The sequence below is a fragment of the Branchiostoma lanceolatum genome, chromosome 10, assembly GCF_035083965.1.
Source record: "Branchiostoma lanceolatum isolate klBraLanc5 chromosome 10, klBraLanc5.hap2, whole genome shotgun sequence".
In the NCBI taxonomy this organism is placed as follows: Eukaryota; Metazoa; Chordata; class Leptocardii; order Amphioxiformes; family Branchiostomatidae; genus Branchiostoma; species Branchiostoma lanceolatum.
Genome location: NC_089731.1, coordinates 17132723 through 17158119, shown reverse-complemented (window position 1 = coordinate 17158119; position 25397 = coordinate 17132723). Strand labels below are relative to the sequence as shown.

Here is a 25397-nt window from a genome sequence, read left to right as displayed (position 1 = left end):
TATGATTTCTGTAGGTATGGAATCTTTAACATATATAGCAACTCCTCCACCGCGGCCCTCGGTACGACATCGAGAAAATAGGTTAAAGCCATTCACATGTGTACATATGTGTATAGTGTGCTGATATATGTTATAACTGGTCATCAAAAATATTGAAAGTTATGATTAGATGGTACAGTCAACACATAATATATGAATAAAATAAATCTTTACTCCATATCATACACATTTTGCAAGACGTACATGTAACTTGTTCATACGGTGCTAGGTAATACCTAGCAGTGGTGCAGTTTTGGTGCAGTGTACCCTCTTAGCAGAGGAGTGCTGGTTTTTGACATGTTTTTAGGTGCTTTTGTCAGGCTTTCTATTTTGTCCCCTTTCCGTTTTGTCTCCAAGCATGTGTTGGACACAAATGGCTAAACTGAACACGTTAAAAACAAACCGGACCCACACATCTGCTTGGAGTGTAGTGAGACTGTCCCAGCTGTTTATTTATGTGCCCAATTCGTTTATTTATACTTCTAGGCAATCAATCAATCAATCACATGGTTTTTATTGACAAACAAAGCTCTGGCAGCCAAAGGCTGAATTGTAGCTTGTTTCACAAATACACCACCACAAATTAAAACATGTCCAGGTCCCAAACATTCGTTAAGTTTGAACAATAGGAAACGTTCTCAGTCACGTACTATCACATACGGATATACACTTTTAAAATATTCAACATTATCATGCAATCTATCATCAACAACATTATCAATGCCCTCTGTTGACCTGTTAGCGGCAAAAAACTGTCACACGGCCCATTGTGAAATGTACTTGGATTTACAAACTATCCTTACTAATTATGCAGATTAGCTCCTGTTTTCTATAATTATACATCGATCGATTGTGTAAAGCACCATCTGAGCTCTCTACATACCAAACTTAACGACGATCTGTCGACCCCTTCTAAAGTTATTCATGTCCGAAGGTCAAAACAAAAACACCCACTACAGTTCTAAACAAGCCGCTAGGGGGCCCAAACTTACAGAACTTACTTCTTGTGGCGTGAACTATCTACCATACAAATATCATGACCATAGCACTTTCAGTACCTTAGGTACTCGCTAGAAGGCCCATTATCGAACTTGACCTTCCTTTCCGTAAACCCTACCCATCCACTCATTATCATACAGATCCATCAACAGCTTCTTGAGTTATGTTGTCCACAAGAATTACACATCCACACAAAGCCCGCTGCAGTACCGACGGAAAATGCCAGGAGAACCATTTTTGAACTTGATCTCTATTTTCACAACATCTACACACCTGCAAAAAATCATGAAGATCCATCAAAGTTTCCATCACTTTTTTCGCCTACATACAAACGCACAAAAATGAAAAGTCTGCTGCAGTACTGTTGAAAAACGCAAGGTAAACCATTTTTGAATTTGACCTTCATTTGCACAACCACTACACACCTACCAAAAATCATAAAGATTCATTAAAGGTTTCTTGAGTTATGCTCTTGACATACATACAGACCCACCAAACAGCTGGCTCAACCGAAAACATAATCTACCCCGAGTACTATAGTACTCGGCGAAGATTACAAACTATGATATGTGGGGTCTAAAAGTTATGACATCTCTGTGATAAGTTACCTTCTGATGGATGCGGGCATGTGCTGCTGAGCCATGTTGGGTTGGTGCTGGCCATGAGACTTCACATAATTGGTAATGAAGGCTTCTGCCCTCATGGTCTTTACTGGTGGCTTCTTCTGGCCTTTGTTGCCATGCGTTCGTTTCGGACCACACTCCTGCAGTTTCTGCTGCCTGGCCTTGTAGTATTTCCAGTTTGATATGCCCTGAAGTTTGCGCCAGCACTGTGCACACACCTGCATGGATCATGAAATTCAGCATGTACATGTATTGTCATTTTAATATGTAAAGTGACATGAAAATTAGAAAGGCTGTTTGTACTAAACATCAACATTCTGTCCAGGGATACTGGAGACCGCCCTACTAAGAATATCAAGCAAAAGTCAGATTTCAGTGACCAAGATTGACACATTTATGGTCTTAACCATAGTAGTCTACATGAATGGCAGTAGCAATGCTCTCTGACTGCTACAGCTGCATGCAAAATTATTCAACCCCCCTTGCATTTTGGACATTTTGGCAAATTGTGGAACTTTACAGCTGCATAATATTACTAAATCATATAAGTGATGAACAGATATGTTATTACAGTCTGATACCACAGCAAAAGTTAAGATTTTTTTCATAGTCCATCCAAAATAGCAACTTTCACACAAATAGTACGTTGCAAAATTATTCAACCCCCTATGAGGGGTTGTCTTTAGTACTTAGTGCAGCACCCCTATTTATCTAAAAGCTGAATTCACTTGATGTAGACGTGAACGATAGCTTGTCACAAGCTTCTGGCAGTGCTCTTTGGGAATTTCGGCCCATTTCTCGTAGGCAATGGTCTCCAGCTCAGCAATTTTCCGAGGTTTACGTGTCGCAACTGCTGTCTTCAGATCCAACCAAAAATTCTCAACTGGGTTTAAGTCTGGAGAGCGTTATGGGTACTCAAGAACCTTCCAGGTTCTTTTTCTGACCAAACATGTGGATGTCGATGTGTGCTTGGGGTTATTGTCTTGCTGGAATGTCCAATGACGCCCCAGCTTCAACTTTCTAACGGAATTGGTAACTTTCCTGGCCAGAATATCCTAGTACTGGTTTTATTTCATGATGCCTTCAACACGGTGGATATTCCCAGTGCCATTAGAAGCAAAACACCCCCAAAGAATCTCAGACCCATCACCATGGGCAGGGTGTACCTCTCTGCGTATGCGTAGTCTTTCCTGTGCCAAACATACCTCTGACACGAAGGACCAAAGAGGACAAGTTTTTTGTTTCGTCAGTCCATATAACAGTGTCCAAAAACTACTGTGGCATTAGTAGGTTGTTTTGAGCATACTGGAGGCAACTTTTCTTGGGGCATGGCTTCAGCAATGGTGTGGGTCTTGGGGTTCTGGCCTTGAGCTCTTCAGCATGAGGTGTGCAGCGCACTGTGTCCACTGAAAGAACAGTTTCTCCTTCAGCCAAATTGTTTTTCAGGACTTTTACAGTAATCATATGGTTCTTGTCCACCTGTCTTCTAAGAAATATCACTGTGGCTGCTGAAATTTTGGCCGAGAATGTCGCCAGGTCCGTTAAGGAGTTGAAGCTGGGGCGTCATTGGACATTCCAGCAAGACAATAACCCCAAGCACACATCGACATCCACATGTTTGGTCAGAAAAAGAACCTGGAAGGTTCTTGAGTACCCATAACGCTCTCCAGACTTAAACCCAGTTGAGAATTTTTGGTTGGATCTATTGAAAGCTGTTGTGGTACGTAAACCTCAGAAAATTGCTAGCCGGAGACCATTGCCCACGAGAAATGGGCCGAAATTCCCAAAGAGCACTGCCAGAAGCTTGTGACAAGTTATCGTTCACGTCTACATCACGTCTACATCACGTCTACATCAAGTGAATTCAGCTTTTAGATAAATAGGGGTGCTGCACTAAGTACTAAAGACAACCCCTCATAGGGGGTTGAATAATTTTGCAACGTACTATTTGTGTGAAAGTTGCTATTTTGGATGGACTATGAAAAAAATCTTAACTTTTGCTGTGGTATCAGACTGTAATAACATATCTGTTCATCACTTATATGATTTAGTAATATCATGCAGTTGTAAAGTTCCTCAATTTGCCAAAATGTCCAAAAAGCAAGGGGGGTTGAATAATTTTGCATGTAGCTGTACATCCACTGTATGCATCCATGAAGCCTGTGATTGAGGCTACATTGTAAAAGTATTCCCTATATTGATCATCGGTTGGCAAAATATTCCTGACTATGCCAATACATAGTTTTACATGATATTTTACAAGGTAACATGATGGGTACCGGTACTTTTATTAATTGTAATACGAGTAAGATACTGACCTTCTCCCCAAGAAGCACGTGCTCAATACCCTTCTTTCCTGGCCTTACATGAAGCTGTGCAGATATCCACTCCACACGCTTGCCGTTGGGAATTCTCCTGTAAGCCTTATGTGCCTCCTCCAAACTTCTTGGAGAAAAGTTGTAGGCACAGCGCCGGGAAAAGCGTGAATCGAGTAGCAGCTTCACACAAAAGTGATCATCTTCACATGGAATGTAAAGAGGAAATATGTCTGCTGACATGTTGAAAGTCATGAGCTAAATGAAATGTTGTCTTTTCTAGCATCATAAAGTTAGGAGCCCCAATTTTTATGACTAGGCACAGGTTGAGATCTATACTCCTGTAGACAGTTCCCCTCCCCAATCTTTCATGGGGGAAAATAATATCTAAAGCCAGCGTCACAATTCATGCGAGCATCGGCCGATTTGGTAGATCGCCCGAAGCTCGCCGAATTTCAAAATCGCACGAGCGTCGACCGTATGGAAACCTGTCCCATCAGAAATTGTACAGAGCTCTGGCGACGTCAATGGAACAATAATAATCATAAATCCCACATAAGACGATACCATCTGGTAACAAGCTCAAATTTGGACCAACTTTACTTTCTGACTTGTAGCAATTTAGTTACCTGTAGGGCATAAGTGAAGTTAATGGACCCACTGAAATAATAACATAAACAGGAATTTTGTGATAGACCAATCCAAATCGTCGCCGAGGCCTCGTTGAAATTAAGCACAGCTTCCAGTGCCCCGTGAACGTCGGCCGAGCTCCGAAAATTTGCCCGAAGCCCGGACGTCGATCGTACTTCAGCTGAAAATCTCCATTTGGAGCTCGCCGACAAGTCGGCCGAGCTGAATTGTTGATTTGTGACGGGGACTTCATTAGCTCTTAAACTCATGCCGTTCATTCCTTATTTATATTTCCTACCAGAAAATGGTCAGGTTTTAGTGAAGGCAATTTCAGTAAAACTTTATGCTTACCTGTCTGCTCACCCTTGTGAATGTCATGCCCATCTGTGCCAGTGTCCTGCACATCCTGGTCATCTTCTTCAGAAGAGTGGATATTAGATAACCCACTGATGTCTCCTACAGGACAAAAGCAGATTTAGATTCTCAAAAACTAGGGCGCTGAAAGTCATATATTCAAAATCATTTTTTTTCTGATTTCTATCCATAGTAAGTTTGGATAACACTATCCCATCGCATATCGACCATCATGGAGCAAAAATGTGATGTCGTTGTGTGGTGGGAACTCATTGAAAATCTGAGCACTTGGAGGCCAGCCATCATTTCAAATCTTCCGAACATGCACGATTCTGACCGATAAGTCCCGAATGCTTCCAAAGAAATAATCATGGGCATTGTGACGTCACGCGGCCGGAAGTTACCGAAAATTGTCGACAGAAAACGGTTACGGCTGGATTCTGGGCTGATTTTTTGGGGGACCCAATAAATAAAATACTCCTTTTGTGGCTTGCTTCTGAGCTATTTTTAAACGCCCAAAGTATGAAATAATGATGCAGATGTGCTAATATAGGGAAGTAAATGTAAATTGCAACCTCACCAAACAGAATTGCCTTCTCCAGAATATTTCAAGTTTTACCCCCTGAAATCGCTTAGGGCACCTTTAAGTAAGACAAATGTAATACATGTAGATGGCAATGTATGCTTACCCTCTAAGGATGGGAAAGACAAACCGCTGATGTCTCCTGTAAGACAGCAGAATAACAAGATAGCAAGATTACACTTTTGTATTCTAAGATGTTCATCATTTTCTTGATGATTATTGCATTGTCAAGTTTAGCATAGTATAATCTCACCTTAATTATAGACAATGATCGAATTGGGGCTTTTGTGTTGCCCCATTTTGCCAGGTACGCTCAAACATGAGACCTTTTTCATATTCATCACAATCTGCATGATGTGAGGATTTGACATTGTAAGGATTTGGCTTTTCACTTCTCTGAAAAGGTATAACTGTAGAAGGATTAGCTGAGGTTGGTTTGTCAATGTAATATTTGACATTGCAAGTCTTTAGACAATAAATTTCAACATGTGTCAAAGGTTTGTGGAAAACAATTTTAATTTAGACAAGCAAGCAATGCTAGTTATAATCTGTCTTGTCCTACATCATACATGCATCATTAGCAATGAGTTAAACTTGAGAAGACCGAGGCTTCCGGTGAATGCACAAGATTCCCTGGTTACTAGAAAGGGAGTGGGTGGGTGGGTGTTCGGCAAAGCGACAGTTTAAACTACTGTCCGGATTGTCAAACACATTCCCAACTAAAACCTACATACACCTATATGTAACCTACATATACCTATATGTAGACTGGGTAGACATACCTATATGTAGACTGTGCCTGTAAACCACATATACCTATATGTAAACCACATATACCTATATGTAGACTGCATATGGTGTATGTAAAGTACATATACCTATATGTAGATTGTACTTGATGTACATAGACTACATACACTGTACACCTATATGTAGTTTACAATCAATGTATATTGCATTAGGTGTGAAGCCTATTATTGATCATGAAAGAAAGTTGCAATCAAGCTAGTCAGTTACAGACAACTTTCATGATCTTGACCTTGATAGAATACTGGGCAACACACCTCAGTTGGAGTCATCGGTCGGTCGACGTGCCATTGTAGGATATATGACCTTTGTTTACCTAAGGTTTGCCAGTTGTATAAGCCCTTGGGGGGAAGAAGCGGAAAATTCGCCTCAGCCTGAGCTTTCACAGTTGTGGCGGCTAAGCTCACAGGACTGAACAGTGTTCAAACATCTAGTGCATTTGAAGACGGCCTCAAACACACAGCTGGAAGTTGGCTTGTCGAACACTGCATCTTCACCTTTTCTGGGTCTCGAGCTCCCCCCCTTCTTAGGGCGTCCGCCTTTGAGGATGACATCAGCCTTGCACATACAGAACAGTCTGATAGGCATTGATTTGGCCACTCACAGCACTTGGCTCTTCCTCCAGCATATTTGCTGTTAGAAAACTTCTTCCTACATTTCTCGCAGAAATAAGGGGGGTGCCTGTGTGATTGGTCAGTGCTGACATCCAAGCCAAGGGTTTCCTTAATATTATCCTTATAATCGATACAAAGCAAAGTAGAAATATTCCGTTGCTTAGCCGACCCGTTCTGCAGCTTGAACCCACACAGTCGGCATAGTTTCCCAAGATTTTCGATGTGCGTAGATAGACTCAGCTGTGACATACCTCACTTCCGTGGGTTCATGTGGGGCGACGCCCCCTACCACACCCCCGAAGAAATCGGTAATTTTGTCGGTTCCACGGGAGTTGCGACGATAATCCAGTATATATAAATAAGCACCAGTCTATCGATAACGAGAAAAAGTAGCGTAGTGTTCCGGAAAATCCTGTGAGCACCGTGAATCGAGATAATCCGCGGTGACCCTTCGTCTGCGACTGACGCCGGCCGATACAGCTCTGAACTTACCCAGTATCGTCCGATATGACAACAATTCTAATTAATAGTCAAGTCTTCTAATATTCTACCATAGAATGAAAGAATATAGTGCTGGAGTCATGTACAACACAAGAAAGAAGAGAGTCAGAGGTATTTTCCAGTCTTATTTTGCGTTTTTATTTACGTGTTCAATGATCGGGACAAGCGCGGGATTAGCCGCCATCTTTGTGTCGGCAAGGCCGGCCACGCCCAGCAACCGAAATCTCGTAAGATCTCGCCCAAAACTAAGTTCGCGAGACTAAGCCTTATATGAAACAGACGTGTCTTGTTAATCGTCCATATAGTTCCGTAGCACAGCCGAATGTTCGAATCTTGCAACTGAGAAATTCGACTTAATGGAAAAGAGTTCTGTTTTACAACCGCTTTCTTCTATCCTTTAGCCGTCCTCTTCTTCTTGATGTAAGTAAATACGAAGACGGAAAAAACGTCCTTTTGAAAGACGTCCACTTCGAAAAAACACTGACAAATTCAGTCCGCCTCTTCATCCACTTCTTCCTCTTCAAATCGACGTAGTAACAGTAGAGAAGTCGTCCAAAAATGCTTTTTTTCAACTGAAAAAGACTAAAAAACGGGAGGTCTTCACCGTACCTCCGAACTTTCTTTGTTGCATAAAGAACCTATGTACATACAGGTGTACACTTCAGTAACAAGTTTAAAGAGGTAGAATACTCAAAATGATACCCTTCTTCATTCCAACAAGTCAATTAAAATCAACACCAAATCTTGTCCTGTGTGCTGCTATACAGTTACTTCTTTGCTTGGCCTCTAGAAGACACTTGCCAGTGTTGGCGGTGCTTGCACATCATGTGGTTCCTCACCTGCCTCACACCTTCTCACCATTTCCCTCATGACGTCACTCACATAGTCTGTAATTTACAGAAAGAGAAGAATTGTACAGCAGCATTACTCTTGGATATTTATTTTTTACGTGCTTAAAGGAGGCATGGTATGACTAAGCAACTAAAGAGTGACCTAACCAGTCGCCATTAATAAAAAAAACAATGTATGCAATAACAATTAATTTCAGATAGTCCTAACCGAATGTACAGTCTGGATGTACGCCCTGAACGGTGCAGGCCGTTTTGAATTTCTTGTACCTCAGCTTGTACACCTTGTCTCTGGTTTCCATTTGTTACCGTCCGCAGTTTTCGTTGTGGTGTAGCACTGCTAAGTACAGCCCGTGACACAAGTAAAGGTTCACTTTGACATACAATATAAAAGGTAACAGGTAAAAGGAAATATATAACATTTGATGCTTGAACCAAGGGGGTTAAACAGTCCCTATATACCACTTGTTACCCTGTTGATTTCAAAATGGTACTCACCTTGTCAACATACCCCAATATCAGAAAGAATCCCATTGGGGTGCGAAGTGATTCACCAAACTGTGGAAGCCTTCCAGTGTTGCTGTTTGGTACTTGGGTGAGAGTTTCTTTATGTCCCTCAGCAGACACACTTTCTTGATGAAGGCATTTAACTTCACACTTGCCAGTGCCAGAAACATTAATGATAATTGATGAACCAGTAAATGTACCTATGTCACATTAAAAGACCATCACACCGAATAACAGTCTTACTTAGTTGAAGCCACTGTCTCCTTCCCAAAGCACCATGGTCACACTGTGGGAACGGCTCACAGTGTCCATCATGCACGTTATGAAGGCGGTTCTCAAGTGAGAGCAACTTGGCAGCCACAAGGTCACCATGGCCGTCCCTATTGGAGGTTACCGCCCAGTGCATGTGGTTGTTGATGAACTGAATCCAACCGCTGATGATCCCACAATTTTTCTCTCTTGCAAGCGCAGTGACTTTTTCCTGATTCCTGGTAGTATATGAAACATGCCCCAGTTAAAATATGGATTGTACATGTTAGTAGTTTTTGTGTTGCTTGTTTATTCAATCCTAGTCAAAAGCCTCAGTTTTTTTCGCAGTGAGTTGATTGAGCTGCATGTTGACCTTCCGTCAAACAATAAGATAATGAAGGATTCAAGTGAGGCCTCTGTTTCGTCAGAGATGTGTTGTGGTGATTCGTGTAGGTTGTAAAACGTGGTTGTGAACTCATCATGTGCTTCCCAAAATTTCCACGCAGTCTTCCCAACATGTGCAAACTGTGACACATCCTGCATGGAACAATGAGAGTGCCAAGGACTGTTGCGGTCCATAGTGACAGTGATATTTCATGCGAAACTCCTTTCCAGTGCCAAATGCAACCCAAATATCTATCCTGCCTAGTTGTTGTACTGTTGATATTGTCAGGACAACAACATCAGAATCCAGCAGTTTAATGTTAAGGAAATGAAATAGTTCAGTTTTGTTGTCACTTGAGCGGAGGAACTGCTGCCAGTTCTTTGGTATCGGACTTGACTCTTCACGCGTCTCCGTTGACTATGACCCCCAGCACGTTTTTCTTTGGTCTGTGACTTCAGGCTGTTGTCAATATACTGGTCCCAGCCAATATCCACACGACGGGCCTGCTCGTGTTCCCTTTGAACGTACGGAACAAATACATTTGCCGCATACTCTCCAAACGTCTTACACACTCCACGGCTTAGCATGTTGACGAGAACAGATGATTGCCATACATGTACTAGTATTTCCATCCGCCGCCTCTACGATCCGCCGGACGCTCGGACCTTTCCTTGGTCCCTGTAGGTTCGACTTCGTCTTTCCCATGATGGTGGGATCAGCGCTGTGGGTCGATGGTCTGTCCGTGTACTGTTTCCCGGTCCAGGATTTCTGTGCCAACAGCAACAATCCTTGCTCCATGCAAGAGATGATGGTCTCTTCCATGCTTGATCTGTACTGGTCTAACGTCCTGTGGCAAGGATTACTGGCTGCTGGATGATTCTGGCTCTTGTGTTGTTTGGAGTCTGGTTGGAGGAAATCTCGATTTGTGGTGTCAGCTGCTCAAGTTCTCTGGTGTAGGTGAAAAAATATTGGAGATCATCTTCATGTCGAAGTCCTTGGTCAGCCAAAATCTCCAATTCAGCGCAGTGCGTGCGTGAAGATGGTCCGAAGACGACTGCGTTGGGTGATTTTCCTGTCGTTGCGCTTACTGACGTGTTTATGGCGTAAGTGACATGTTCAAGTCATTCAGCCCAACCCTTGTCAGGATGTTCTTCAAGCCACTTTCAAAGCTTCAGCTGTAGGTCTCCATTGGCCCGCTCGACACATCCCTGAGGCTGCGGGTGACGCGGTCATCCGTGAATGATGACCGAGCCTGGCCACTTCTCAGTAAGCACATTGATAACCCCAGCGACGAATTCCCTTCCATTGTGCGATTGTAGTATGTGGGGTGAACCAAACAAGCAGATTGTCTGGACAAGCTTCTCAGGTACCCCGGAAGCGCGTTCAGAAGTCAGGGGATGGGTCCAGCTGAACTTGGTGAAGTGGTCCCGCATGTGGAGAATCCACTTGTGGTCCTCGTCTGGCCTGCTGGTCATGTCGACCAGGTCCATGCGTGTCATGAAGCAAAGTGAGATGATGGGTCTCCCTGCTGCAGCTGCAGGTTTCTTTTGTGGAACACTTGTGGAGCACTGTTGGCAGGTGCGAAAGTACAGCTGAACAAGGTCATATCGAAGCCATGCGTACTTGTTCTTGATCTCTTCCCAGGTCTTGTCACGACGAGAATGACCGACTCTGGGGTGGCAGCTGCAAAATACATAAAACACTAGATTAGTCATCTGCCATTTGTAAGAACTGTTATGTAAGTCAGGTCATGGTGAACTTGAAAGGTAAAATTGTATGTTGGCCAAATCTTACTAGTCAGTACGTACTAGTAGTAAACACCAAATCTTTATCTGTATATTGTAGCATCTAGAACCTGTGTTATCGAAAACCTGTACCTGTAATATTGTTCAGAATTGTTTATCTTCTTGTTGATCAACCGACTTGAAGGTAGGGAATTCAGCGGAAGCACTGCCTTCATCTTTGGGTAAAAAACCTAAAGGTTTAGACAAAGGTTAATTTTGAGAATTCAGAGGAAATGATGGCGTTTACATCATGGCTAATATGATAGGCATTTGCAGCAAAAGCGACAAGAGACGAACAAGAAGACTGACAGTACAATATTCACAGGTGCTTAAATTTCCCTCAGGCCCCATTATAATACAATGTGTATAGTTATAAGAACAATGCAACATGGACACATTCAAGAAAATGCACACATCTCCTAGTTTGTTATCACATGTAACTTCCCCCAATGCTGTCACTAACTTATGCATCCTGGATGAAGCCTCTATCTGCAAGGCCTTCCGTCTGCAACTTCGTCATATGCTGCAACCATTAAAGATAGATTGCAGGAGCCGGACTTGGTATACCGGGAATGACACGACTATGACAGGTTCATGTTTGGAACAGTTCTGTCCGTTATACAAGGTTTTATTTTGTGTTTTTTAAGCAATCTATCTTTCTATCTATATATATATATATATATGGAACATGTTACGTTATATACAGGCGGTTTTCAAACTGGTCGTAATTCGTTATAATGCTGCGTACTTGGTTTGTCGTGTCTCTTTACTGTCTCAACAAGTTTTGTTTGCTTCTGTTGCAATTGCAACATGCGGGTGTAGAGAAGCCAGTAATGAAATAATAATTACCCAGCCCAATATACCGAGGTTCATACGCATGATGTAGCTTTCCTTATGGTAACACACTCGTTTGTCCAGGTACATAAGGACAGCGTTATTAAATGGCTCGCAGTAGTGGGTGTCATTGGCCTAGTGTCAAGATGAGACGAGAGAATAATTATAAGATATTTAAGAACGTCATGGAAAATGCTCTTCTAGACGTTACACATACCTGCAAAGCTCTTATTTTACCTGGACGTATTTACAATACTTCTACCCTGTTCTGCTTTCAATGTGTATTTGACTTAACCTGTTCACCAACCTCCAAGCTGACAACTACAATGATTATGTTGCTTCATCACATGATAAACTAAGAATTCCCATAACCACCCAATTGCAACCTCACTTGCACGTGGCACCTCACCAAAATCCACACTCTCATACATATTGTGGCAATATAACAAATAAAATGCCAGCTTTCTATACATATACATATATATATATATATATATATATATGAGTACGTTTGTGAAGGTTAGACATTTAGGTAAACAATATATAAGGAGAAATTCAAACTCTACAACTGGATACAAATTCGGAGATTTATTTCCGGACGTTTCGAGTGACATCCATCACTCTTCTTCAGCGTCACTAAAGTGAACTAGCAGAACCAAACAGTACATATATACAATAACTAGAAAAAAACGGTTTTTACATGGCAAATCACACAGTCATGCATAAGCGACATTGTAATGTAATGTAGGAACATCTATTGTTTCACCGAGCGGACACCATCATCACTTCCGAAGAAGCCAAGTCCAACGAGCACAGACACCTTGAGAACGCCTTGAACAAGTGTGGCTACAAACGATGGACCTTTCACAAAGCCCTCAAACCTGCTGACGAATCTAAGAAACCTTCGAACGAGAAAAACATGCAGAAGAGGAAGACAACAGCGAATGCCACTATTCCGTACATCCAAGGAGTTTCAGAGAAACTCCGGAGAATCCTGCAAGACTTCAACATCGCCACCAGCTTCAAACCCTACTCTACCCTCAGACAGAAGTTGGTCCATCCCAAGGACCGCGTACGCAGACACATCAAATCCGACGTCATCTATAGACTTAAGTGTGAACATCCACAGTGCCGCGACACCTACATTGGAGAAACCAGCCAACCACTGAAGACAAGGTACAATCAACATTGCAGGGCTACAGCAAGGAAGTACTCATCGGCCATCTACCATCACATGAAACATCACCGGGGCCACTCATTCAGACTGGAGACAACGGATGTCCTGGATCGTGAACCACGATGGTACGAACGCGGAATCAGGGAGGCCATCTACGAGAGGATCTACAACCCAACCTTGGACAGGAAGGGAGGACTCCGCGTAGAACTCTCGGGTACCTGGGACTCCACCCTCCCCCCACCCAAAGGACAATAGATGTTCCTATGGTGTTGTCTTACCATAGGAACCTTCCTAACTTATTTTACATTACAATGTGTTGTCTTACCATAGGAATCTTCCTAACTTATTTTACATTACAATGTCGCTTATGCATGACTGTTTGATTTGCCATGTAAAAACCGTTTTTCTAGTTATTGTATATAAGTACTGGTTCGTTCTGCTAGTTCACTTTAGTGACGCTGAAGAAGAGTGATGGATGTCACTCGAAACGTCCGGAAATAAATCTCCGAATTTTTATCCAGTTGTAGAGTTTGAATTTCTCCTTATATATATATGAGTAAAAAGCTTATAGTCTGGCCTTTTTTGTCACATCAGCATAAGTTGTTACAATTTATTCTAAAGGCCATAAAGACCTAAAAAGCGATAAAAAGTACATAATTTCACTATATATAGTGCTGTCTAGCACCAACACAGGGGCCCTCTACCAAGACTTCGAAGTTGCTGACCAGTCTTGACAACATCTGAATGATTATGAAGACCAAAAAAAACTAAGCCTAGTCACTGTCCACACCATGGTTGTTCAAATATGCCAGGATGTAGTGCTACTTTATATATGGTAGATCTCCATACATGGCGTCACACAGTGTGACTGTGCACTGTTACACTGGTACCGAGATCGTCGACCGTACCGTTTACTCTTTGGCGCTGGCAAATTCTGCGACTCTTCATCATTGCAGACAAGGAATCTTAGCAATCTTCTCCAGGAAATGGCCAGCGGTATGCCGTTGCAGGACAGCGCCACCTGCACCCAGACTTCTCCTTCCCACCTCGACATAGTCCGAGGAGGCGACCAGTTCTTTCACGATCTCCCTCCTGAATACCTTGTGAAGTGTTGACGTCTTGTTAGGATCTTGATTGGTGGCCCTGTACTGCTCCCTGTACCAACGGTATCCATTGCAGATGGCAAGGCTATAGATGTGGAAAATGGCATCTTCACCACTTCAAGGTACGCCTACGAAAACTCATGTACGCGACCATCTGATCAGATGTATCAACGGCCCCATATACATGTTGTACTGGTTGATACAATCCGGCTTTCTTTTCACTTCCGTCGCGGGTGCGCTTGTCAGTGCCAACCACCTTTGCACTGTGTGCTGTTTTCAGCATCTTGCCGTCCCTTCTGTCCTCGTACTTCATGGCCAGGAGGGCGCCATTGGTCATACAGATCATCTGTTGTGGGGTGGCCAGGGTAGCATCTTTGAAGGCATTCTATTCCACTTGGTGCCACAAATGTGTATATTGGCGTCTGATAAGTCTAGGAATAACTGGGGACGTGTAGTAATTGTCACAGTACAGTGTACGATCACCTGTATGGACGTAGAGCTCCATGAGACGTGAAACAATATCATAGGTAAGACTATTTGCTGACTGCTCTTCCCCCTTCCCCCCTAATAACTTAAATCTGCAACAGTACTCCCTGTCCGCCACCCGTAGCTGGATTTATAAACCACAAGGTACTGAGGGTATCCTTAAATGCCTCTAGAGTCTTTGCTTTAACTCTACGTTCTGGAAGACGATTCCATTCCTTCAGAGTTCTAGAGTTAAATGAGTTCAAGTGATAATCTACTCGTGCTGCTGGCGGGTGGTAGGCCTGGCTATTGTCAGTATCAGATATCAGTATTAGTTAGTATCTGATAAACATAGAAGATCACCCCTTTTTTTCTATTTCAAGATGTAAGTGAAGTCTTTATCCTCATATGCACAATACAATTAGAGTTTACATAATACAGTTCCATTGCTCCACCTTTATATCGACAGTAAAATAAAGAATTTTATATACTCAGATGAGTGTTACTCTTGATGAATAGTCAAATACTAATGCATGTAGTAAGCCTCTCTCAACAAAGAAATATCATCATCATAGCCTCCCTTCATGCCCCGCTGGTGAAGGAGAAAGTCTTTATGAACTCCTGTCCGGAGTATGTCAGGATTGCATTCAACAAAAAGAGTTCGGAGACCTCAAATCTCCATGAAATATATATTTTGAAAATTAGGCCCACATTTGCATAATTTACATTCAACTATGTGCGCTGTCACATAACTTCCAAAGTATGAAATTCCAGTTATCTACCAATATGGAATTACAGTATTTTCTCATTAGTTATGCCAATTAGGTCTTCTTTTGCATAGCTTATATCTATCAATGTCCCTTTATTACTCAGTTACATATGTTGCATTTTTGAACTGTTGTATCATTGAACGGAGTGCGTTTATAAAATGCCCCCATTAACAATGCAAATTAGATTCTGATTTACATTATCACCATTTCATCATACATGTATCAAGTATACAGGTTTGGTTGTATATCCCTCTGTAGTTTGACCAGCTGTCGGGTCCCTGGGGATTTCTTGCCCTACTTTCGAAGTGTTCATTCACCATTCACCTGTCACAACATGCCTAGAATGGAAATATAGATAATCCTCATTAATTATGCATATTCAGTCTGTATTTGCATAATTTGCACTTCATTGTGTACATCTCTGTTCAAGGTACCTGCGTATTGAATAACACGAAAATATGTCGTTCCTTTCTTCTGTTATTCTCCTTGGAAGATTTGACAAAAACACCAATGCAGTTCAGGCGTAACATACCAGGGGGCCCAAAATCGACATTGACCTTTGTTCTCCTAACACATACCCACATATATGCACTTTAAGCATCCGGTCACACACAGAAACAAACACGCAAACACCCACACAGCCGCACTCAAAACAATATCATTATGAAAAAACTCAATTTTTCATGGAGATAATTATGATCACTTCGCTTTGATAACCGTAAAAGGAAATAGGCAACTTCGCACTAAATCCATTGTTGTCGATAAATATATATGCTGCTGAATTGCTCCATTTACATCGTCTTTGTTATACGTATCCTGCTTACTCACCAGCGAACAAACTAACAGACTCAAGCGTATCGTACATATCATTACCTTCGCCGAGAAGGTTATATTTTCGGTTACACCAGCTATGGAATGGGTCTAGCTGTATGTATGTCAAGAGCATAACTCGAGAAACCTTTGATAGTTTCCCTACATAAAGTCATGTAAAAGAGCTATTTCTGTCGATAAACCGAACAGTTATCGGCAGTCCCGAAAATGTTTCCCTCAGGTTGGTAGAGCATATGATATTTGGAGTTTACAACCAGGTAATCTCACCTGCTGACGTTTCGGTCTCTGTCAGACACCTTCTTCAGCGCTTCTGACTAGAGTACTGCTTCTCGTCGCTATAAGTAGCCGATGTAGGTGCATGGCGCTTTTGCGGCGAGAACACAATCCCAAACGTGGCTGAGCTTGTATCCCCCCTCGAGCTCGTCCAGGCTCATCACTGGTGTTGATATCATGATCCATACCGCTTCCTTAATCCAACGGATGCGTCTGTTGTCCTCTCTGTCTATTACCTTGGTAAGCTTGGCCCATTTGAGGATAATTTAAAAAGAAAACTAACACCCAGGGTTAGGGTTAGGGTTAACCGTTAATGACTCATAACTCGGGAAGAAAGCACGATATTTGAAATCTGTTTTCAGTTTCCAACTCCTGGTCAAAAGACCTTTCGAATCAGCTCAAGTTTGACCCATTTGAAGACACTTGAAAAATAAGTTAGGGTTAGGATAAACAAAAATCCATGTAGACTCGCCTACTCATCGAGTGGCTGTCAACACAAACCTTTAAAGACCCATAACTCGGGAAGAAAGTTTTATTTAAAAATACTGAAGTAATTCTCCTAAGCTTTAACATTATTTGAAGGCAGGAAAAGAGTCGGCCCACTTCGGGAAGGTCAACCGGCGTCTGGCCCTGCCCGGCTCATTTGCATAAATGGCTTCCCTTGTCTAGAATTAACAATGGAGAACTGAGCCCAATGTCTGCTATGATCAGCGATTATTGGAGAGAGGGCTTGACATGAAATGCTGTGTGATAGCACAGTCTCATGTTACCACAATAGACGGAAGGTTTTGACATACTGCAAATACCATGGGTTTTGTATAAAGTTAATTTTCACCAATGAAGAAGAAGACAAAAGACTTTTATATTTGTTACGTGTAGCCAAATTGCATCATATGACAGTAGAGTGAGACCACAAAATATTCAAGTTGCAAAGGATTGTCGGTTGCTTTCTGTCAGACATTTGTCATGAGGTGTATTAAGCATGCTAGCAGTTAATTTTTTCTGGCATTGTTGTCGGGATAAAATGCAACCTTCCAAGTTCCAACAATTATATATTTTTTGTTTAAGTTGTTTTCTTGTTTAGTTAGGTCAAGGAGGTTATAGGATACTTTGAGTTTGGGCCTGTAATCATGTACATGTAGATGCATCTCAACTTGCATTGAAGAAACTGAAAATTAAAGGTTTTTGCCGATGCATGCCTGGGTGTGCTCCTTCTAACAGCTCCCTTTTTGAACCAAGTGAGCCAGTACAACAGATCCCTACGCCAAAAACAATTACTCAAGCAACTGGATAAAATTTTGAAACAGTCAGACGTTTCAGACAGCATCCACTGTCTTTCGTCAGTGACTAACGATAGGACTGAGATCCCTGTTTGGCTGTAAGCTGAGTGAAAGCAAATGTTGAGGGCACCATATTCTACATTACATGCTGTATTACTAGCTGACAGAGCAGATGTGTGCAGCCCTCCAAGGCCAAGGGTTATTATTAGAGTCCTACGATTGTGTACGTGAACAGTGTGTAGAGGACAGAACCTTTCACGTGCAGAAATGTGGATGACTTATATTTAGAATCAAGGACAGTCCTTGATAGAATGTACTGATGCTTCGTCATACTGTAAGCTATAATTAGAATTATTATATAAGAGCGGAGCACTGGGCTGCTTGGGTCAAGTGATTGCTGGGTCTGTTTGGCTGGTTGCACCGACATTCCCAGTATTGCTACTTGTAACCTAAATTCAAATTGTGTTCTCAGGTCCTGCTCTCTCTTCTTTGTTACTTCTTAACTGAGACATCTCAGCCATGCCTCATGTTGGAAAAAACCTCTCGTTTCGTAAGTATTTTAAGTCAACGTTTTAGTTGGGGTTTTTCTCTGAATTTTGTTCACTGAATGGAGTAAGGGTGACTGCAAATATATGTAGAAAGAAGCTTATTTATCATGAACATGCACATGTACTAATATTATCGCAGAGCGATGTGTAAACTTCGCAACAGTGACCACTCCCTACACATAGAACAGGCATAACCGTACCCCTCCTAATAATAGAACATGCGAATTCTGTGCCGATTTATATATTGAAAATGAAACCCACTTTTACTCGATTGGCGCTTATATGAAGATGAGCGGCAACCGCTGTTTAAGACAATAGAATTAGACAAGAAATGTACAAATAATGGACAAAGTATGTAGTCATGTTTCCAAATGTTTCAAAAAGAGATAAGAAACTACTGGGTGATCAACATTAGTTTAGCATTAGTCCACAGTTTGTCCGTTTTTTCAGTTTTCAATGTTAGAATGTAGCACTGTATCAATTCATGTTTTGCATTCTTCTTCTTATAGACCACGTGTGGTCATCTGTACATTTAGCCCTTCTGGACAGGAATATGCAATAAAGACTATTATCATATTATCATCATTATTATAACTGCATACAATTGTGTTCTTGAAAGACACTCTGACAGAAGCCCAATGACCTTTAATAACAGCACTTGTACTGGTAGTCTATTTGTGACAGTGCCAAAACTTGGACTGTCTAGTACTAACGCTAGTATATGTAGCCTGTGTTGCACAGTCTCTCTCTGTCAGATGCTGATTGGGCCTCTTCCCTGACCAAAGGGTTGGTAGAAGCTTGAAGCTTGATTCAGTCAAGTATGTGTGGTTGCTGATATCTTTGTCGTCCGGTTTGATCTGGTGTAGGTTTGGCCGTGTTGGCCGTCTGGTGCTGCGGTCCTGCCTGAAGAAGGGCCAAGAGGTGGTCGCCATTAACGACCCCTTCATCCAGCTGGACGACATGGTAAGTCCTGGGATCACACAAAGTGTGACATACTAGTATATAGTGTTAAGGTCGCAGCACCTAAAATTTGTGGCACAGTGAAAATCAAGACGTCGCAGATTAAGAAATGGTAGCAAATGTTGGCAGGTATGTTGAATTCATGGTTTAGAAGGGACAGCGAAAACTACAAACTTAAAAATTATACTAGTACAATTGCAGTAAGACGTGCCTATGAATTGAGTGTTGTACCTATCCTGACGTGACCTGGCTTTGTGAAGATGTGCCGTGGTACAGTACCACTTGACCTTTGTCCCTCTACAGGTGTACTTTTTCAAGTATGACTCTACCCATGGCAAGTTCAATGGCGAGGTCTCCGCTGACGCCGGCGCCTCTGCGCTGGTTGTCAACGGGAAGAAAATCAAGATCTACAATCAGTAAGTTTTACACAGTTGAACTGTTTTGCAGTTTAAAATAGAGTTGTTGAAGGTTGAGGCTAGGTAGGTGTGGCCTGGAAGAGTTAAGGCATTATTTTGGAGGAATTGTGACTGAAACAAACCATTCAGTGGTATCAATAGCTATAATCATGGGAGAAAATTTACGAGGGTTGATTGTTAAGCCTCCAAGGATACCATCCTATGTATTGATGAGATATGCACACATCAATTTTCGTCCGTTTCAAAAAAACACATGCGACAATGCTGTAAATGGTACGAAGAATCTTCAAAATCAGCAAATATTTGCTGTTAAATTACTAACAGTATTGGAAAGTGAATATTGATGTCATGCCCTTTCCTATGATGAAACAAACTTATTTTGTCCTGAACGTACTCCTTGCAAAAAATATTTTTCAACAGATTTAATCCCCGAACAAAGTTTTGCAACTTCTTCCTTAAGAAATATGAAAACAAAAATAAGGAATTTACTGTCTGGTATACCATGTTGTGCAAGTTCAGTAATTTGTGAATCCTTAATGACCACTTAGATTTCATAATGAAGGCAATTTTTCTTGGGACTTTTACCATCCCATGCTCATATCAATTTTGCAGTGTCCAGAGGATGTCATCAAGATAATCAGTGTGGTCGTATTAATTGATAGATGATACCTGTTCTGAGCTAACCTTTTTTCTGCTTCCCGTTTTCTTGTAATTTCTTCAAAGAATGTTTAATTTACAGTTGTAATAAATCTCTCTGTCCAGGATGAACCCAGCTAACATCCCATGGAAGGAAGCAGGTGCTGAGTACATCGTTGAGGGCACTGGCAACTTTACCACCATCGCCAAGGCAAAGGTAGCTACATAGCTAGAGTCATCATATATACTAATGACATTAGTTCTAGCTGTTGAGTGTGTCTTTGAGTGTGCATGTTACATGTACTCTAATTGTAGCAAATTAAGGCTGAATCGTGACAATTGTTTTGATGGGAGACCAAATGACGTCCAACGATTTTCAACTAAAACTGTGGGACCTAAGGTTGGCGGTTGAAAGTTTGATATACAGGGTCTGATATGTTACATCAATGGTGGGGAATGGTGAATAAACAGCCGAAAACAATAATTTATAAATTCAGGAACCAATGGCTGACTTACGCCATGCAACGGGTGTATCTGTTGTGTTGACCATATATAGCTTGATTTTTTTCTTTAATGATTGGTTGATTTACTGACTGAATTTTAGGCTCACCTTGATGCTGGAGCCAAGAAGGTCATCCTCACGGCTCCCTCCGCTGATGCGCCGATGTTTGTCATGGGCGTGAATGAGGAGAAGTACGAGAAGAGCATGGACATTGTCAGGTAGGAACCATGGGATTTACAGGCTATTAGCTACATGGTGTCTTCTGGACGCCCTAAATTAAAAAAAGAAAACATAGAAGTTTGCAGTCGCATTAAGTAGTGCAATCTTGCTTGTTTGTCTTGAGTAGTGTTTTCGTAATTAGTAATCATGGACTTTCATTGTATCATTTGTATATCTCGAGAAGAGGTAAGACGTTTAAATTAAACAAGTATACAATTTTCATTCCTGTGTATATCTGTTTTGGTTGAAAGGGTCAATGGATGGATAGCCGGATGAATAAGAAATTCTATAACTTGGTTTGTGATTTATGGTGCACAAGAGATGACACCACAACTTGTTTTTAAAATCTGTAAACAGCAATACTTCCTGCACCACCAACTGCTTGGCCCCGCTTGCCAAGGTCATCAACGACAACTTTGGTATCGAGGAGGGTCTCATGACCACAGTGCATTCCTACGTCGCGACGCAGAAGACCGTGGACGGCGTGAGCGCAAAGGCCTGGCGTGAGGACCGAGCTGCCCACAAGAATATCATCCCGACATGCACTGGGGCAGCTGAGGCCGTGGGCAAGGTCATCCCAGAGCTGAACGGGTCAGTAAAGATGTCAAGACTTTGAGGAGTCTTATTTGCAGGCTGGTTTTAGTGCTACAATGCTTGAACTTTTTTTATATTCCCCTCTAGTAGGGAGGGAATATACTGTTTTCGCTTGCCTGTTCATCTTCTTTCTTCTTCTTCTTTCTTCTTCCGTCAAAAACCAAGTAGATGTGGGGTGGTAGCTCTACTAATGGTATTGCAGAAAGTTATATGTACCATGGTACATGGTACGGATGTTATATTTGAGATGTAGGTACCTTTCGGAAAGGTAAATACACCTGTCCATAAATCATGCTAATGGGGACCTCATTTGCATAATTCATGCAGCAACGTGTATTTCCCTTACGGTAAATGCTGTGGATGCCATATTTGAGATGCAGGTACACTGTACCTTTAGGAAAGGTGAATACACCTGGACATGATTATGCTAATGAGGACAATAATTTGCATAATTTATGCAGAGAATTATATTTCCCTTATGGTAAATGCTTTGGATGTCATATTTAAGATATAGTACCCTTTGGAAAGGTGCATACACCTGGACATAAAATATGCTAATGAGGATCTCTTTTGCATAATGTATGCAAAAACTTGTATTTCCCTTACGGTACATGCTACGGATGTCATACTTCACATGTAGCTACCTTTAGGAAGGTTAAATACATCTGGACATAACTTATGCTAATGAGAACCTCCTTTCCATAATTCATGAAGAAGGGTCATTATTCCCTTATAGTAAATGTTAAGGGTGTCATATTTGATGTGTAGGTTATGGGAGGGGAGTGTCCTGTGTTTTCTCGAAATGTTGCCTTTCTAGTTTAGTTTTGTTATTGGTAGCTACAGCATTTTAGCACAGCTAGGAGGAATGACATTTCCATTTTTTTTTTTTGTATTCAATTTTCTATTCATCCAGGGACAACATATCGCCACAAGGGCGGTTTGTAATGAGCACTGCTTGTTTACGTAAACAAAACAAACTGGAGTAACAAAATATAACACGAAGGTACAACAAACTTAGGTACAAAAATGATAAAAAGTTACATAGCAAAATAATGTTCTGTTCCCATATGTAACACTAAGGCCTAAGAAAAAACATTGTGTTTCTGGTTACGGTCCTGACAAATTGGCGTCGGTAGGTAAGGATTCTCTTTTTCCTTTATTTTCTTATTTTTTTAAAATTTCGGCTGTGATCCAACAAATACAGTTTAAAAACGTAAAACTGGAACTCATCAGGACACTTGTGTTTTCAACACCATATTGTAATTCATATAGAAATATATTGTACAAGCAAAAGTATATCAATTAACTGAACAAAGAAATACAATGTTTAAAACATTTTTTTTTACCTGAACTGTTCAGAACCTTAATCTGTTAACAGGGTATGAAATAGAGGAAGTCAGTGAGAAAAGTTGCAAGACAAGTTAGATTCTGTTTTGAATTTTCCTCACTCAGATGTGAGATTGAAATTGGTTTTTGTCCCTTGCTAGCGGTCGACCCAGAGAAAGGGTAGGGTCAGCACGTAACCGGAAACACAAATTTTTTCTTGTCCTAACTGTAGTTTTACTGTGATCCTACAGGAAACTGACAGGCATGGCGTTCCGCGTGCCAGTCCCCGACGTGTCCTTGGTCGACCTGACCTGCCGACTGAAGAAGGGAGTAAGTTATCAATTTACATATCACCGGAGTGTGAATTCATAACATCTAGATCTATTCATTCTTTAAAACAACTTGTCAGTCACTGGTAGTAAGTCATTTGTAATTTTATTTTGCTCATCATAACTTAATATGTATTATTTATCTACTGCTCTTGATCCTATATTTTTACTTTGTGTACTTGGAAATCAGTCTAGCTTGATTGAAGGGACTACCCAATTATTTACAAGATCAGCAGATGATTAAAACTGGAATGTTGAATCAAACTCACAGAGATGTAATTCAACTTTCTAACCTCCCCTCCCCCTCTCCATAGGCTTCCTATGATGAGATCAAGGCTGTTGTGAAGGCTGCATCTGAGTCAGGCCCACTGAAGGAATATCTGGGATACACTGATGAGGATGTGAGTTAGATTTTGATGATTTGCTTAGATTCTCTTTGCAGATCCTCTTTATTGTTTGGTTTTCGGGATTATAGATAGAATTTTATAGAATATGTAGTCAAGTGTTCTCCAGAACTAAAGATGTGAGGCTTTTATATAGTAGTATCTTTACAGTTACAGCTCTCTGTGATTAGCTTTTATGTACTGAATATGTTTTACAGGTAGCTGTCTTCCACCTATTTTTCTGGACAATTCAGGCAAAAGATTATATCCTAATTGTGAATGGGCTGTCTCTGTCACATTTATTTTGATCTTTCTTTACTGCTACTTCTCTCATTGCATCTTTTCTATATTTTGTTATTCCCTACATCACCCCTCTCCATGCCTGCATGCCAGGTGGTGTCTGCGGACTTCCTGGGCGACACCCACTCCAGTACCTTTGATGCCAAGGCAGGCATTGCACTGACCAACAACTTTGTCAAGCTTGTCTCTTGGTAAGTATATGTGTTAATGGGTGCAGTCTCAGCATAAAATTGTTTTTTTTTTGTATTGGTGAATTATATGGTAAGGCACAAAATGGAGTTATTGGCCTTATCAAGTTGTTGGCTTATCCTGCAGTCTATGCATGCTAAGACTAAGATCAAAGTAGCAGGACATTCACATGTAAAGGATATGCAGTTTCATTTCAGCTTCTCAGGTCCAATTTCAATTTGTGTTAGAAGTAAAGTTGAGCTCCTCATCAAACATCTGTCTTGTTTTATTCCCAACTGTGCAAAAAAGTGAAGATTCTACAGCTACACATACCATATTGTTTTTTTTAGGTTTGATATAGAAACATGGTTAGATGCAAAGAAGGGAATAACCTGAAAACTGTAACAACGGTGGCTCAGACGTATATGATGGGTAATACGCTGATACTACTGATAGCTATTTGTAAGATTTCTGATAGTTTGTGACATGTCTAACTGTTAGTTTTCTCCGGCACCACAGGTATGACAATGAAATCTGCTACAGCTTCCGTGTTGTCGACCTTATCCAGTACATGGCCACCAAGGAATAGGTCACAACTGTCGCCAGTGCAGCACATGGACATCAGCCAGATAATCAAGTTAAAGAATGGTGTAAGTAGTGACGTTAATTTCATCCAATGAAGACATTACCTTGCAGATAATTTAGGCCCATATAGATATATGTAAGGCACATGGACATCAGCCAGATAATCAAGTTAAAGAATGGTGTAACTAGTGACGTTAATTTCATCCAATGAAGACATCACCTTGCAGATAATTTAGGCCCATATAGATATATGTAAGGTATAGGGTTAGAGTTAGGGTTAACCTTTAAAGACTCGATAAGCAAAAGCACGATATTTGAAATCTATTTTCAGTTTGCAACTCCTGGACAAAAGAACTTTCGAATGAGCCCAATATTGGCCCTGTTGTTATTGTCATTATTTAGAAATATCTTCAATTCATAGTACTTATTGGTGTAAAAATTAGATAATTTGGAAATATTT

The 25397-nt window shown here is 41.2% G+C and overlaps 2 protein-coding genes across 2 annotated transcripts; both read left to right on the top strand.

Moving 5' to 3' along the window:
- The first annotated feature begins 12179 nt into the window (after window positions 1–12179).
- Window positions 12180–13504, top strand: LOC136443022 (uncharacterized). The gene is made up of 2 exons (XM_066440071.1): window positions 12180–12192; window positions 12843–13504. Exons 1-2 carry the CDS (start codon window positions 12180–12182, stop codon window positions 13502–13504), a joined length of 675 nt encoding a protein of 224 aa, XP_066296168.1.
- A 5074-nt stretch (window positions 13505–18578) lies between these two features.
- LOC136443021 (glyceraldehyde-3-phosphate dehydrogenase 2-like) lies at window positions 18579–25043 on the top strand. The gene is made up of 10 exons (XM_066440070.1): window positions 18579–18583; window positions 19305–19482; window positions 19783–19895; window positions 20658–20748; window positions 21136–21251; window positions 21610–21843; window positions 23424–23502; window positions 23816–23902; window positions 24278–24375; window positions 24872–25043. Exons 1-10 carry the CDS (start codon window positions 18579–18581, stop codon window positions 24939–24941), a joined length of 1071 nt encoding a protein of 356 aa, XP_066296167.1. The 3' UTR covers window positions 24942–25043.
- Window positions 25044–25397: the final 354 nt, after the last annotated feature.